The sequence below is a fragment of the Camelus bactrianus genome, chromosome 10, assembly GCF_048773025.1.
Source record: "Camelus bactrianus isolate YW-2024 breed Bactrian camel chromosome 10, ASM4877302v1, whole genome shotgun sequence".
Taxonomy (NCBI): Eukaryota; Metazoa; Chordata; class Mammalia; order Artiodactyla; family Camelidae; genus Camelus; species Camelus bactrianus.
The window spans coordinates 67,263,527-67,279,997 of NC_133548.1; the positions used below are offsets into that span (position 1 = coordinate 67,263,527).

General features: G+C 34.0%; 1 protein-coding gene across 1 annotated transcript in view; it reads left to right on the forward strand.

Annotated features, from left to right (window-relative positions):
- The window catches only part of CNTN5 (contactin 5), a 1,016,845-nt gene that overhangs the window by 417,725 nt on the left and 582,649 nt on the right, over positions 1-16,471 (forward strand). The window contains exon 3 of the mRNA XM_074372920.1: positions 14,549-14,672. Coding sequence (XP_074229021.1) covers positions 14,618-14,672 — 55 coding nt within the window. The 5' untranslated portion in view covers positions 14,549-14,617. The remainder of the gene's footprint in view (positions 1-14,548; positions 14,673-16,471) is intronic.

The window sequence follows — 16,471 nt, forward strand, 5'->3', positions numbered from 1 at the left end:
AAAATGGTTCAAAAGAAATTAATAGGGAAGTATAACCTTTTCAACAAATGGTGCTAGAGCCATTGGACATCCTTTGAGACTTAGGACTAGAGGAAGAGTCTTTAGACTTGACACCAAAAGCACAATCTGTAAAAGGAACAATCGATACATTGTACTTCATCAACATAGTTTTGGTCTATAAAAGGCCCTGTCATGAGGATGAAAAGACAAGCTGCAGACTAGAAGGAACATTTGCAAACTACATACCTGACAGAAGTCCTTCGTATAGCATATATAAAGAATTTTTAAAGTTCAACAGTAAAAATATAAATAACCTAGTTAGAGAATAAGAGATGCCCACAGATATTTCACTGAAGAGGATACATAGATGGAAAGTAAGCATATAAAAAAGTTGTTCAACCTCATTTACCCATTAAAGAAATTCAAATTAAAACCATGAATTATCACTGTGCACCGATTAGAACATCTGAAATAAAAATAACACCAAAATGTGTAAGAATGTAGAGAAATGGATCACTCAGCATTTTTGGTGAGAATTTAAAATGTATGACCATTCTGAAAAAAATAGTTTGTCATTAAAAAAAAAAAAAAACTGAAAATGGATTTAACGGATGACCCAGCAGTTGCAGTCTTGCTCACTTATCCAAGAGAAATTAAAAAGCTATTCTTACTTTAAAACCTTACAAAAATGTTGATAATAGTTTTATTTACAGTGTCCCAACACTGGAAGCAACCCAAATGTCCTTCAGTGAGTGAACAGCTAAACAAAATCTGATGAATCCATACCATGAATTACAACTCAGCAATGAAAAAGAATATATGCATAAGCTAGATGAACCTCAAGGGAAGTATGCTGAGTGATAAGCCAGTCTCAGATGGCTTCCTGCTCCATGACTCTATTTATATAAAAACACTTTTGAAATAATGTAATTATAGAGATGGAAATCAGATTTGTGGCTCTAGGGTTCAGGCTTCAAAGACAGTGAGACAGTAGAGGAAGTTATACAGAGTAGCAGGAAGAAGCCTTGTGGTGATGGGACAGTTCTGCATCTTGATTGAGGTAGTAGTTACATGACACTACAAATGTGATAAAATTACACAGAATTACACAAGCACACACTCCACACAGCACACATACACACACAGACGAGAGCATGTAATGTGACGGAATTTGAATAAGCTCTGTAGACTGTACCAATACCAGGTTCATGGTTTTTATACTGTTCTATAGCTGTAAAATGCTAACTAGCATTGGGAGAGGAAGGAAAATTTGCACAGGACACAGGACCTTCCTGTACCTTTTCTTTTTTGCAACTTCCTGTCAACCTGTAATTACTTCAATATAAGTAGTGGATAAAAATCTATTGTAGGGTACGATATGCTGCTTTCTTTAAGATTATGAAATCAAACTTTTCTCTTCCCTAATTTCTTCACTTCATTTATATGAGAATTCAATTTAAGGATATCTTCCCCAAACAAGAAAATGGTACCTTGTTGGCTAGTTAAAATGTAAACAGATGCAAACTATTATTATGCTTGAATGTGCAAAATATCAAGATTTAATAAATTTTAAGGATTTGGAATAGCCTAGAAGAGCTATAAATGTCTTAATTACAAACTGAGCCTAGCAACTTAATGAAAAAGTTACCATTACGTGACCTGATCTTACATTTTCCAGTTCTTTCAGTTACCAGATTATGATAATTCTTATTTACTCATTTTAATGAAAATGAAGCAAGGCCCTTCGGACCCCTGTCAGTCAGAGTGCTGTGCTAGGTGGTCTCTGAATCTCATAGTCCTGGCAAGTTCTAGGTACTTGTATAAATTCTCCCCTGAATTATCTGGTGATGAAGAATAAAATTAATGAAAGTGTATCTTGTCTTTGATAACTTACTTATATTTGCAACTCTGTGAACTGTATTAAATTCTTAATAAGAAATGGAAATTACGAATTTTCAAGGCCATTTAACTGATTGAGGGAAACAATGTGGGGAAACTATAATGCCCATTTTGGGTTTTTTAGGCTTTGTATCTGTGAGGCTTCAAAGGTCTTAACAAAATCAGGTAAACTGTCCCTGAGTTCAGGAAGGCTGGTGCCACCATGACTGCAGAAGCCAAGGCAGAGAGAGGCAGTGACTTTGCCCAGAATTTAGGTTTCTTCACTTTCCTTACTAGTCCCTATTGACTTGGTCATGTTGCTTCTCAGTAGTTACTGTGTAGGAAAAAAATCAGTAACAGTCATTTGGATTAAAGTTTGGGGATCTAAAAACATCCATTGCACTTCCCTGTAGTCTCTCTTTTTTATTCATTATTTCTTTATCAGCCCCCTGTCAGCAATATAGAAGACCACACTTACACATTCTTGTCATGCAGCAAGTAAAATTCCACCATGGAGCTACCTAATATTTTATAACAATGTTACATATTTATATGAGACATGTTCCCAAGTTTTTGCTTGTTTGTTTTTTGGGTTTAGTTTTTGTTTTTGGTTTTGGTTTTTTTTTTTGTCTTTTATCAGCCCTATTTTCCTTGTCTTTAGAGAATATGAATATTTCAGGCAAAAGGGTTTAATATGGAAATAAAGAACAAAGATGTATATGATTCCTGAGGGGACTGCTATTAGCTGTTTCAAACACTGCCTTGGAATTATCTGCAATTCCCAGTTTAACCGTGTGCCTATAACAAGACATTGTTTAAATGCAATTTAGCCCTGTGGTATCAACTGCCAGGTGATGATAATGATTTAAAATGCCAATTTTCTGAAGAGATACAGGTTAAATTTTAAGTAAATCATTAAAAATCCAATTTAACCGAAAGTAAGTGAGCCCAATGACTCTTATTTTAAATGTCTTCCAAAGATCCTTGTTTCCATATGTGAATAAATTAAAAGAAAATTAAATACCAGGATGAATAATGGTTCCATCCATCTTGCTAGAGACAATGACTTTAAAATCTTATTCAGACCACGTTGTTATATAAAGGAAACCATCAGGACTCCGTATCTTTTGGGTTCCCTCAGCATCTTCTTACATTGTCCTACCTGTCAAGCCATGGGACCTCCTTTTCAGAGACTAACTTTAATTCATCAAACAACAAATTTATACTCATCTTAAATCTTTACCACTTCCCACTGTTTGGTGATGAGGAATACGTACACCTGAAATTGTACATTTAAAACTCATCTGCACAGAATTTAATTCACTTACTTGCCCACGTGGAACAGGAAACACGAGCTCACGATTTGTTTTCCAGGATGGGATACAATAAGTCAGGTCTCCTTTTTTATTATTCACACATTTTGTCCTTCACTGAGACCCTGTTATTGCAAGAAACCAGGTTTCAAGTCACGAGTCATTCCACTCATTTTCAGAAGAACCTCTTCTAAAATACATAAAAATGTGTTCTCTTAAATTCTCCAATAACTGTGAATTTATAATACATTAACCCATTAGTAAAAAATGCTAGAGGCAACTTGCAGATAATACATAGCTCTCCAGACCAAGAATCAGAAGACAGGAGTGCTAATCCTGGTGCTGACATTGGATTATGGAGGTATTAGGCAAGCCCCATCACAATTTCACATCTGTTTGTCCAGTTTATAAAAACAGAGTGTCCTCTGTTCCTGTGACTTTGTATGATAAAATCAGATATTACTGGAAAGCACCTGAGAATTTTAGAAATCAAGTTATGTGATAGAAATAGTTTATATGTATTATAATGACATTTATGATAAAATCCAACCTCCTTTCTCAAACCAATGAATCATTCGAGATCTGGCCTTGTGTAACTCACAAATTTGGTTTCCTACTTCTTCCCCCCTGGGCATTTGTGTGTAGCCATTCTGGCCTTATCACTGCAGCCTGATAACCCCAGCACATTCTTAAATCAAGACTTTTGCACTGCCCTTAATTAAGCAGCTTAATAATTTATTTTAATCCTTCTTGTATATTTTGAAATAAGGAATTTTATGCTAAACGGTGAGTGCTGTCTTTCTTGGAAGATATCCAACACAAATTGGATTTGCAAATGAAAAAGTATTTCAGTTAGCTGGGCTCCAAGATTTTTGAGGTAGAGCAGTAGAAGATATGACAATACGTGACGTTTGAATGTAACTGTGAAGAGCCTCTAATGTTAGACTAAACAATTAAGGTTTCTACTTTATAGGACATGTAGAAAGGTGTGCATGTGCTAAATTCAGGGTAAGAGTTTTAAATATATACTTTTCCTTCATTACTACACAGTGGGAGGTGGTAAATATTTACACTGAATATAGATTTGTTTTCTGACAAATTTCTATTTTGTTAGCAATTTCGCTAGAAAATTTAACATAAGCATTTTATAAAATTTAAAATTAATATCTTACTCTCCTTCTGAATAGACATGATCTGTTGAACTATTTAACTTCAGTCACTCCTCTCCTGATTTTTATGCTACTATTTTCAAGCATTTTAATTTTCCTTGCCTTACTTTTTACCCCACAAGATATGACTGTCATTTGATTAAGACTGTCTTTTTTATGTATTCTTTTTTTCTAGTTGTATTGAAAAGTAACTGACATATATCACTGTATAATTTTAAGGCATACAGTATGATGGTTTGATTTACACATACTGCGAAGTGATTGCCACAATAGGTTCAGCTAACATCCATCATCTCACATAGATACTCTAAAAAGAGAAGAAAGAAGAAAAGAGATTCTCCCTGTGATGAGTACTTTTAGGATTAACTCTCTTAACAGCTTTCCTGTATATCCTACAACGGTGTTAACTGTAGTCATCGTGTTGTACATTACATCCCTGGTAGTTATCTGTCCTGTAACCAGAGATATTTTTCATTTTGACATATTCCTATAATTTCCCCTATCCCTACCCTGTGTCTCTGGTAATCACACATCTGATCTCTTTTTCTATGAGTTTGTTTGTTTTTGTTTGTTCGTTTTAGGGTCCACATACAAGTGAGATCATACAGTACTTGCCTTTCTCTGTCTAAATTATTTCACTTAGCATAATGCCTTCATGTTCCATTTGTGTTGTCACACATAATAAGATTCCCTCATTTTTATGACTGAATAATATTCATATATATGCGATATGTGTTGTGATATATATATTAGTTGTGTGACATTGAGATTTATCTGTCCATCTGCCTGCCTGCCTATCTATCTGTCTATCTGTATACAACTTCTTTATCCATTCACCTAACAATGGACATTTAGGTTGTTTCTATGTCTTAGCTATTACAAATAGTGCTGCAGTGACCATGGGGGTGCAAATATCTTTTCGAGTTAGTGTTTTTGTTTTCTTTGGATGTATCCCAGGCGCAGAATTACTGAATCATGTGGTAGTTCTAGTTTTAATTTTTTGAAGATCCTCCATATTGTTTTCCATAGTGGCTTTGCCAGTTTACAGTCCTACTACCAACAGTATACAAAGATTTCCTTTTCTCCACACCCATGCCAGCTTCTGTTATTTCTCGTCTTTAATGATGGTCATTCTAACAGGTCTGGGTGATATCTCACTGTGATTTTAATTTGCATTTCCCTAATGACTAGTAATGTGTACCTGTTGGCCTTTCATGTATCTTCTTTGGAAAAATGTCTATTCAGGTCCTTTGCCCATTTTTAATTGCTTTTTTTTTTTGAGTTGTATGAGTTTTTAAATGTTCTTTGGATTTAACCCCTTTTGAAATATATGGTTTGTAAATATTGTTTCCCATTCTGTAGGGAAGAATGAGAAAAATATTTTCACTTTGTTGAAGGTTTCTTTTAAAGGTGTACTGAGCCTTTTAGTTTGATGTAGCCCTACTTGTTGTTGTTGCTGTTGTTTTTTCATTTTGTTGCTTGTGCTTTAGGTGCCATATTCAAAAAATCATTACCGAGACACATGTAAGTCGATCTTTTCTTAAATATTCTCTCATACCATATTGTTTTCTCACAATTTTTTTTTCAGGCAGTATAGTGTGTTGTTTAAAGTCTCTGTACCTTGACTATCTAGATATAAATCTCACGTTACTCAATAGCTGTGTAATCTTAGAGAATTTACTTTAAAAAAGTTAAAAAAGTAAAAAAAAAGTTAAATATTATCAACAATATCCCTTACGCTGTATAGAACATCCCCATGGTTTATTTATTTTATAACTGGAGGTTTGTACCTCTCAGTCCCCTTCACCTGTTTCACCCACACTACAACCCTTGGCGATCACACGTTTGTTTTCTGTAGCTATGAGTGTGTTTCATTTTGGTTTGTTTGTTTGTTTTGTTTTTAGGTTCCACATAAGTGAGTTCCCATGGTATTTTTTTCACTGACTTATTTCACTTAGCATGACACCCTCTAAATTCATCGGTGTTGTTGCAAATGATAAGGTTTCATTTTTAATGACTGAAATATATATATATATATATATATATATATATAAATATATATATATGATGTGTCCATTGATGGACCCTTAGGATGCTTTCGTATCTTTAGTGTCATTAATAATGTTTCAATGAACATTGGGGTATATATATCTTTTAAAATTAGTTTTTTTGTTTTCTTCAGATACCTATCCAGAAGTATAATTGCTGGATATTATGGTAGTTCTGTTTTTAATTTTTTGAGGAATCCCATAATGTTTTCCATAGTTGTTGCACCAATTTACAGTCCCGCCAACAGTGCACAAGTGTGCCCTTTTTTTCCCACATCCTTGCCAACAGTTGTTATTTGTTTTCTTTTTGGTTACAGCCATTCTGACAGGAGTGAAATGATATCTTGCTGTCTTCTGAGTTAAATTTCCCTAATGATTAGCAATGTTGAGTGTCTTTTCATGTGCCTGTTGGCCATTTGTATGTCTTCTTTGGGAAAATAGCTAACTCAAAATGCATTAAAGACTTAAATGTAAGTCCTGAAACCATAAAACTCCTAAAGGAAAACATAGGCAATATGATCTTTGACACTCATTTCAACATTTTTTTTAAATTTTCCTCCTCAGACAAGGACAGCAAAACAAAAGTAAGCAGATAGACTACATTTCACTAAAGAACTTTTGAATACTGAAGGAAAGTATTAAAATGAAAAAGCCACCTACTGAATGGGAGAAGATATTTTCAAACAATATATCTAATTAATTAATATCTAAAATATAGAAATAACTCATTCAACACCTTAAAAACAAACAAAAAACCTGATTTAAAAGATAGGCAGATGACCCAAATAGACATTTTTCCAAACAAGACATCCAGATTGACAGTTCCTTCTTACTGACACATTGTCCCAATTTTTTTGGGATCCCATTCCTGCTATCTTTAAATCAAGTGAGAGTCTGATTTTCCTACTTTTATAATTAATGCTTCTTTTTTTCTCTGACTCTTTTTCATCTTTGTTGTTCAGAATTTTCACTATGATTTGCCTAGGAGTTCATTCTTCTTGGGTTTTCTGTTTTTTTTAAAATCCTAAAATTGATAAATTTCATCAGTTCTGGAAATTTTTAGGAATTACCTATCTCTTCACTTCTTGCTTTCTCCTATTCTTTTTCTCTTTCTGGAAATCTGAGAAGACACATAAGACATTCTTCTTAAATCTTCCATTCTCTTTCCCTCCCTTTCTTATTTTCCATCCATTTGTCTTTCTGGGCTTCATTCTAGATAATTTCTTACTCTCTGTTTCTTCTTTTTCATAATTCAAAATCCTTTATAATTAAAAATGGATCATCTACATTTGTTTTATGGTTTATTCAGAAAAGCCAAACATCTGACTTCTTTGCAGGTCAGATTCTGACCTATATTGTTTCATTTGGCTCTCATTTAGAGTGATTTGTTTTCCTGTGTATTTTGTGTATATTGATGATGAATTTTTCCTATGAGACTTATTTTTGTTTCCATTCAGTCTCATGGTTTAAGACTGGAATTTTTCTTCTACTGTTCTCTGGGTTAAGTATCTCTCTGGAGAGATATTTCTAGTTCACACTTACTATAATTTGAAGCCCTTTGGGATCCTAGAGATGTAGAGTTTCCTCTTTGAAGACCCACCTTATGTGAACCATCGGCTTGGTTTCTGGTCCCATTCTTTCAGAGAAACTATGAACACCAACCTGAAGGTCAATAGGATTTGGTAAATAGCTTAACGGTGAAAGTTAGCTTCATTTCTCAACTTGCTATGTTTATCCAGTTTTGACCTTCAATACGTATTTCCTTCTGAACTAGTTCACTGAAGCATATAAAATTAAAATTAAAAATATTTGTGTATATATTTTGTATTATTTTAAAGAGGAAGTTTTGTCATAGTTTCTACTTCTCAATTTACCAGAAAGAGAAATCTTCTGTCACCTGACCATGGAATGGTACTTGGCATCCTAACACAATACCAATCCTGTTAGAATTTACACAGAGACTGATGTCAGGCCCAGTGAGCCACAGTTCTGTCTTCACCCTGTGGTCAATCACCAAGTGACGGGAATCATGGAACGTTTCTGAAACCAGATTCAGAGTCATTGTCTTATTTTTTTAATTGTTCTGGTCCCTGTCTTTATTAAATCCACTATGTAGTATTAAATAATCTTGAGTCATTTTCTCTACTCTCATGTTTTAAATAAAATTGCATAGTTGACTTGAAGACTACTGCTGATCTTTCTTAAATTTTTGTTATACCCTTTTCCATAGGCAAGTTCTGTTGAGGCCAAAAGAAGTTCTTGGATTAAAAAAAGATGAGAAAAATATACCAGAACTATGATTAACTACACACTGTAGAAAACCACGTTAAAGAATAATGCCTCCAAGATATGTAAACACTGTGAGCTCAGTCTTCCCTCTACAACTCACAGCACTTTGGCCAGGACACAGAACTGTAATTTATTCTTTTGTGATTCACAATATCATAACTCACTCTGGTCATGTTTGAAAGTGAGAATTCTGTGTATCCACCTCCTGACACTGCTGCTTGGTCCTCAAAAGATATATGATAGCAAACATAACAAGCCCAACACACATTTATTTTCTTCCTGCTAGGTCTTCTGCTGCATTTTACTATCTGTTGTTTTATTCAGATACCCTGGACTTGAAAACTTCAAGGACATCTAGAATACAACTTCTCCTAGAGGGTTTTTTTTTTCTGTGAATTTCATCCTGTCCTTGCTCAGCCTTTAAAAGGCATCTTCCAAGCAGAAGTGCAGCTAGCTCCAGTCTTAGAAAAGAGTCATTGATCAGAATAAGAAAAAGAGACATTTAATCCTTACTCCTCTGACTAACATTTGCATCCAAGTCACTCATGTCGCAGCCCTGTCATGTGCTAATTGGAGCAGAACGCTTTTATTCAGCCTCTGCTGTCTTAATTTGCCAAGTAACAGACAGCATTTATTGTCTCTATAAATGACAATAGCTCAGAACTTTTTAGATGCTGATGATTGAGTAAGCTCATCTCTGGTTCATTCTCTGCCACTCCCCAAGTTGTATACTTACCAAGATTCCGTTGTGTTTGTGTCATCTGTTTATGGAGGTTGTACGGGTTGATGCAGTTAAGTAATTCAAATAAGCATTATGCAGATCAGTGACATATGATTGCGCCAAGAGTGGAAGCATTTGACTCTGACAAACAGAAAGGTAAAACACAAAACAAAAGTTAATTGTCTTGGACAAACTATAAAATGAGTGACTTAGGACGTGTAAAATTAGGTGTCCATGAGACAACTGTATAAAAATAATTTTAAAAGCCCTCAAGGATGCTGTCATCAGACAACTTCACATGTTCTTACACCACTTTTAAAGGAAATTAAAAATTGTATATGATGCATTACAGACAGGACTTATGTTGAAAAAGATTCATATGTTGTTGAGAATTTTTACCAGAATATTGATAATCAGAAAAAAATTTTATTCCTGCATAAGATAGGCCAAAGAATATAAAGTTAAATCATATTAATTAAATTTAAAGTATGTGTATAGACTTTTTAAAAGATTTTTTTTTTTTTACTAACTCAGTCCCAGCCCCAATTATGTCAGATAAGAGGGCTTCTATCTGATATAGCTTAAAAGTCAACCTTAAACTTACCCCAGTTCTGACTTTTACTAGCTGTGTGATCTTGGGCAAGGTATCTTCATCAATAAGAGATGTCAAGTTAATTAACATAGATTTTCTAGGTAAAGTGCATGATACAATGCCTCACATGTAGAATTTCATAAATGGTAGCTTTTGCTGGTATTATGGAAATTTAAGGGATAATGATTTTTTTCTTCTTGCATTATCCTGTGCCAAATAATTCACTTACTAGAGGCTCCAGTTTATTCAATAATTATTATTCAAAATATTAATGGAATACCTATTAAAACCAAGCAGGTTCTCTTCTAGACACTGGTTCTACAAAGATGAATAAGACAACAATTCTTGCTTTCATTAATACCACATTCCAATAGGAGAAAAAGGTAAATGAGAAATATATAAATAAATAGGATAATCTCAAGCACTGATAATTGCTAAGAAGAAAAGTAAGGCAGGGACAATGTAATGGAAACCAGTGACAGGGCTGACAGGAAGCAGAGGGGGTGACTGTTTTAAGGAGGATGATCAATAAATGTCCGAGGACCAGTGTGTTCAACGACTTAAAGCTATAGAGTCTGGAAAGAACTGATGGCAGAGGGGTCTAGGCAAAGGACACAATGAGTGCAACTTATATTTGGGAAACATCAAGAAGGTCAATGTGGTGGGAGTGGAGTCTACAGTGCTGAGAGATGAAATCAGAAAGGCAAGGACCAGATTAGATATGATCTTGAACACTATATAAGGAGTTTGGATTTATTTTAAGGATAATCCTCCTAAACAGGGAAAGGATGTAGCCTGATTTGTTTTAAAATATAATTCTGACTGCTGTGTGACTAGCCTGTAAGAAGCCAAACTGAAGGAAACCGTTGCTGTAGAACTGGAGGGAGAGATTGATAGGCATTAATAGAAAGCTCTCTCTCTCTCAGAATCTCCTTCTCTGCACACTGACTTACACACATCATTAACAAGGCTGTTTCCTGTATACAGCTTTAAGAAAAAAAAGCTAACTTGTATTCAGGGGGCAGCATACTATCACTTGATTTATTGTATGTGACATATGTGTAGCAATCCTATTTCAGACTCCAATTAAGGTGTGATGTTTTTAAGTAGTTGTCTATGCAATCAACTGAACAATGCATTTATTATTTATAATTTATGACTTAATACTAATATAATGATATACTTATTTTAGTTTACTTACAAGTATTTTCAATAATTCAGGGAAAAATACAAAGTAATGTGATGTCATTTCATAATTTTTATTTGAATATCTCAGGTGATAATAGGTATATATCCTACACATTGAAACAAGCTCTTTTAAAAACGTGAGTTCTAAGATATCCGATGTTTAGTATGCAACTTAATATTTATGACTTTTCAGTCTCTTGATGAATAACAGTTTAGTGTACAACTGTCAGTTTCCATTAAAGTATTTCTAAAATATGCACCCTAATATGCTTTAATAACATTTATTAGCTAATTATAATTTAACTTGGCATGTAGTAGGAATGTAATATACATCTGATTAATTATGTTATTTTATTACTTTGATATAGGAATTTTATTAAAATCATGGAATACTTATGTTTTCAAGAGAGGCATATAAAATTTACATATTTCAGAACCTAAAGATTATTTCATTTACTTTTTACTTGAGAGAAAGAGAGAGAGAGAGAATGAGAAGAAAGCAAGCAAGCAAAAAGAAAGAATGTAGTTAGGTATCATAAAAAGAACAGATTTGGAAGAACTATTACTTTTTGTGTTTATGCCCCAAGACCCAAGCATTCACATTTGAAAATGAACACACACACACGCACACGCGCACACACACAAAACCTCACATACACATGCAGGCTTTTTTCTATTTGAAGAAATTTTAATATAAAATGGATTATTTTAGTAATGAAGTTCACTGTACTATTTTTATTTGAAAACTGAAAGAATTGTGCCTGGAATATAAGGATTATTCCATAACAGCATGTTGAAAACATGAATACTGAGCCTAAATGTCATCTTATCAGAAATTATCTTCCATGAATCTCTGCAAAAATAGCCTTTATTCTCTGGTCACTCACTGTCCCTTTCACTCTGTGTTCATTTCTTCAGTGTGGATCACTCTCTGACGTCGACATATTTATTTGTGTGCTCACTGTTAGTCTTCCTGCACTGCCTCATCCAAAAGTAAGGTATTTATCTAAGCTCAATATCTTCTTGAATTTTTGCTAAAGATGCTTCTGTACTATTTTCAACTCCTCCCTTTCTTACGAATGTATTTCCCTTTTGAGCTCTATAGCTGCACTACACTTAGAGTGTCCTGCTTTTTTGGCTCATAGCCAGTGGTTGACTTCTGTACATGTGAGCATGTGCACACGTGTGTGTGTTTTCTCTTTGACATTCCCAGTGTACAGCATATAAATGCTCTGAAATCATTTGCCTTTGTTGATGAAGGAGATTTAAGCCAGGAAAAGTGGTTGTAAATAGAGAGAGAACGTACCAGTTTTCAGGGCGTGGACTGAGCAGAAGCTCATCAAAACAAGTTAAGCAAAACCGTATTAATGTCTCAGAACTCAGAATCTGAGAAAAACCAGTTTCATCAAGGAATAAGAAGTCACTACTTTCAATATGCAATTTTATGAATCATAAGTGTTGTTCTAGCAAATTTTAAGTCTCTAATTGTTATGTGTGATGTGCTGATTTTTCTTCTTTTCCTTTCTCGTAAAAAGCAGTGTATAAATAATAAAAATGTTTTAAACTATGTGAACAAAAAATACTGCAAACCATATCAGTAAAGAAAGAATGCTGAAAAAATCAAGTCATCAGCGGCTGCCGCCACCCCCCAGTGAAGACAAGCCTGCAGCCACTCACAGTGGTGCACCCTGAGGGGACTCAGAATAAGAAAGGACAGGATACTGGCCCTAAATAGCTAGGTGCTTGTCAAAGGAATGAATTCAATGGGCCCAAATGTTTGCTCCTTCCCATACATAGAAAAGTGCTAAATTCTTTCACTTGAGATGCCTGGTTTTCTTTAGTTAATAAGTAATCTTTTAATGTTCCAACTACCTGGTCTTTGTTGTAAAACTCCTGTGTATCCTGGCTCCTCCCCTGCCTCTTCGGAGCAGTCCCTCAGAGTGATCTGAGAGGCTGTCATCCAGGCTCGAAGGGGTTCGAGTCCTCAGCAATGTCCCCCAAATAAAACGTAACTCTCAACTTTTAGGCTGTGCATTTATTTCAGTAGACAATTATAAAAATTAGTGATAAGGTCAATTTTTCTGCTTCAAATAGTATTTATTTCTGATATTTATTTGAAAGAAAACAGAGATGATGAAAAGTATCTTTTCTGAAGAGGGTGTCGATGAATCAATCATTATTACCTCATTAACTTTTTTCCCTCAATTAGTGATTCCTGATCATGTAATTAAAGTAGATTTTCAAGGCTCAGAATTAAAAATATAAATAAAATGAAATAACGTTCAGGTAGAAGACTCACTAATAAGAGATTTTCCACTCTGGATATTGAGTTATGATACTGAGATATATTGAGTTATGACCTAACTAGGGGGAAAATGCTTATCTGCATTTTTAGATCTTCCCTAAAAGAGATAACCAGAATTTCTAAGTCTGTTGGGAGAAACCAGTTACAAAGAAGCAATTGTTATTTAAAAATTATCAATACACTGTACAGGTATTTCTCAATTTAATTGCTTTTGGCCAAGAAGGACACCAGAAACTGACACCTGAAAACCCAGAAGTTACTTGTCTACTACAGGAATTTCTAATGTACATTTGTCAAGTTTTTGCATATTAAGTTTCATGCTAGAATTTCATATTTTTTATGTTTATTGTATTTGTCAGGACAGATAAATGAATCAAAGGATATGAATGTGCTGTACTGGTTATTGTTATAAAAATGGCATTAGATAAAAAATGTTAAATATTTATGAAAATCCTTATTTCCCTTAGATTCTGGCTAGCAAAGGACTGAGAGAAATAACTCACCAAAGAAGGGAACTGTATAACACACAGAAAATCACAGGAGTTATAAACAAAGGCAATTGACATTAATAATTAAATGAGAAAAATTCCCTGTGGATGTTTAGATGAGTACAGATACCATGTGTAAAATCACTTGCTTAACTGATCACTAGTTATGTTCTAGACCAGAGGACTATATATTAATGTAACTGGTTCTTTTAGCCTGTTTTTCTGATCTAATAATTTGTCTAATATAATAAATATAGCTATTATACATTCCCTATGAGGAAAAATCATCCCCTTTAGAACCTGATGTTTTTAGTATCTGTCAGGGAGTATTCAAAATAAATAAATGTGATAGGGAAAGTTGATCACTTTTCCAAAGTTTTTGTGTTGGGCTTTAAATTAATTCTTCTGGAAATTTTATTATTGTCATCAATATGTTAATCTGACCTTTGCACTAAAAGTTATTTATCATTTTATTATGGGATTTTTTATTTAGTTTCTGTTTGTGTGCCTTTTTTATTTATCTTCTCTGTTTTGAAAACTCTTATCTGTCTCAACAGGGCATTTGTTAATGAAGAAACGTCAGAGCTGCTAAATACACCAGGACACGGCGATCCTAGTGACCAAGGATGGCTTCCTCTTGGAAACTTATGCTGTTTCTGTCAGTCACTGGATGTCTTTCAGGTAAAAAGCTTTTCTTTTGTATCAAATAACAAAAATAGATAAAGATCTTCATTCACTATATCCTCAGGTGTTCAATTAAATTTTAAATCAGTATTCAAACTTTTCCACAAAAGAAAGAGAAAACAATCCTTAAACCTTTGTTAACACTGCAGAAAGTCACATCTAATAAGGTACATAGAAAAATGCCATATAAGTATTTTATACTTCTATAAACGGGTAGGTAGATACATCTGTGAAAACATGAAAAAGTAAGTGAATATTTTCAGACACATTAAAAGTTAAATGAAAACTCTTGTCCATCATGATTATGGTTACTAAAAAAGAAATAAAGAGTCTTTAAATATTTTATCTTATTTTAGGTTCTTTCTGTGCAGTATTGTCATCTTCCCTGATGATCTGGTCCCCCTTTTATCTTCTCAATGTCACTCTCCTCTTGAAATCATAAACTAACTGAAGGGAATGGCAGTAGGTTTGCAAGATGAAATAAAGGATGCTCAGTTAAAACTGAATTTCAAATGAACAACAAATAATTATTTTAGTTCTAGAATGTTCCACACAATATTTTATTTCATTGTATCTAAAATTTAAATTTAACTGGTGTCCAGTGTATTTATTTACTAACCTGACAATGCTAGGTGAAGGGGGAGTGGTAGATTGCAATATCCCTCCAAAGTTTTATTTTCATGTACTTATCCCCCCAAATAGTCACTTTGAAGGAGGTAGGAGGTATTATACCACGGTTGTGGAAAGACAAAAGTACTCAGCCTGAGGTGGTGTCCACCATGGCTGGATTTGCAGCTCATAAGGGAATCTGGTTGCTGCTCTTTCCAGTGAAACAATGACGGTGAGTTTGGAGGTAAGTTGCTGTTTAAATCTTATAGACAAATCTGAAAGAAGTGAAAAACAAAGGACATTTCTCATTTTTAAATTGTCTACGTTTAATGTGAAGCATGTACACATATATATTTGTTATTTTTTTAAATACGAATTTATTTGCAGTAGGTACCTGTTTATATAAAACTGATTCGATTGTGAAAGGATCAGTTGTCAAGAAAAATTATTTTCCAAAACTTCCTGTCACTTTCACTTTGCTGTTTTAGCAAATGATTCTGGAAGGGCAGCCCTTATTATACTCTTGTTGCTTGGTGATACTTACATTCAATATTTACTATTTTATTCTTTGGTTTTCTCTGGCTATTGTCTTTATTTGTTTATGAGTATCACATTATAGGACCTATTCTGCACACTAACTTACTACAATTACAGAAAATGTGGGTAATTAAGCCATAAGTCATAATCACCTTTTATGTTGTTGCTACTCTCTGAACCAACAAAACTGATTGAAGAAATAAGAGAAGACTCAGATTGTATTTCCTCTTTGTTTTATTTATTCATTTTTTAATGGATGGGTTATCTTGAGTGCGCTTAACTAGGAAATCTAGAACTCTTATACAACCTTACGTTCAAAAACTGGCTATTCGGAGTAATGGAAGTTTGACAGCTTTCACAAGGATATACATCTTTATATTAAAAATGAACTCGTAATTAGAACAACAATTAGATACTATTATACATATCAGAATGGCTAAGATCCAGAAAAACAAAAAAGTAAAAACAATACCAATTGCTGTTGAGGATGCAGAAAACAAGAAAGTCTGTTCATTGCTGGCAGGGAGGCAAAATGGTGCAGCCACTTTGGAAGACCGTTTGGGCTAAACAGTCTTACCATCTGATCAAGCAGTTGGACTCTTAGATGTGTATTTTTTAAAATTTATGGGCACAGGAAACGCCTACACAAG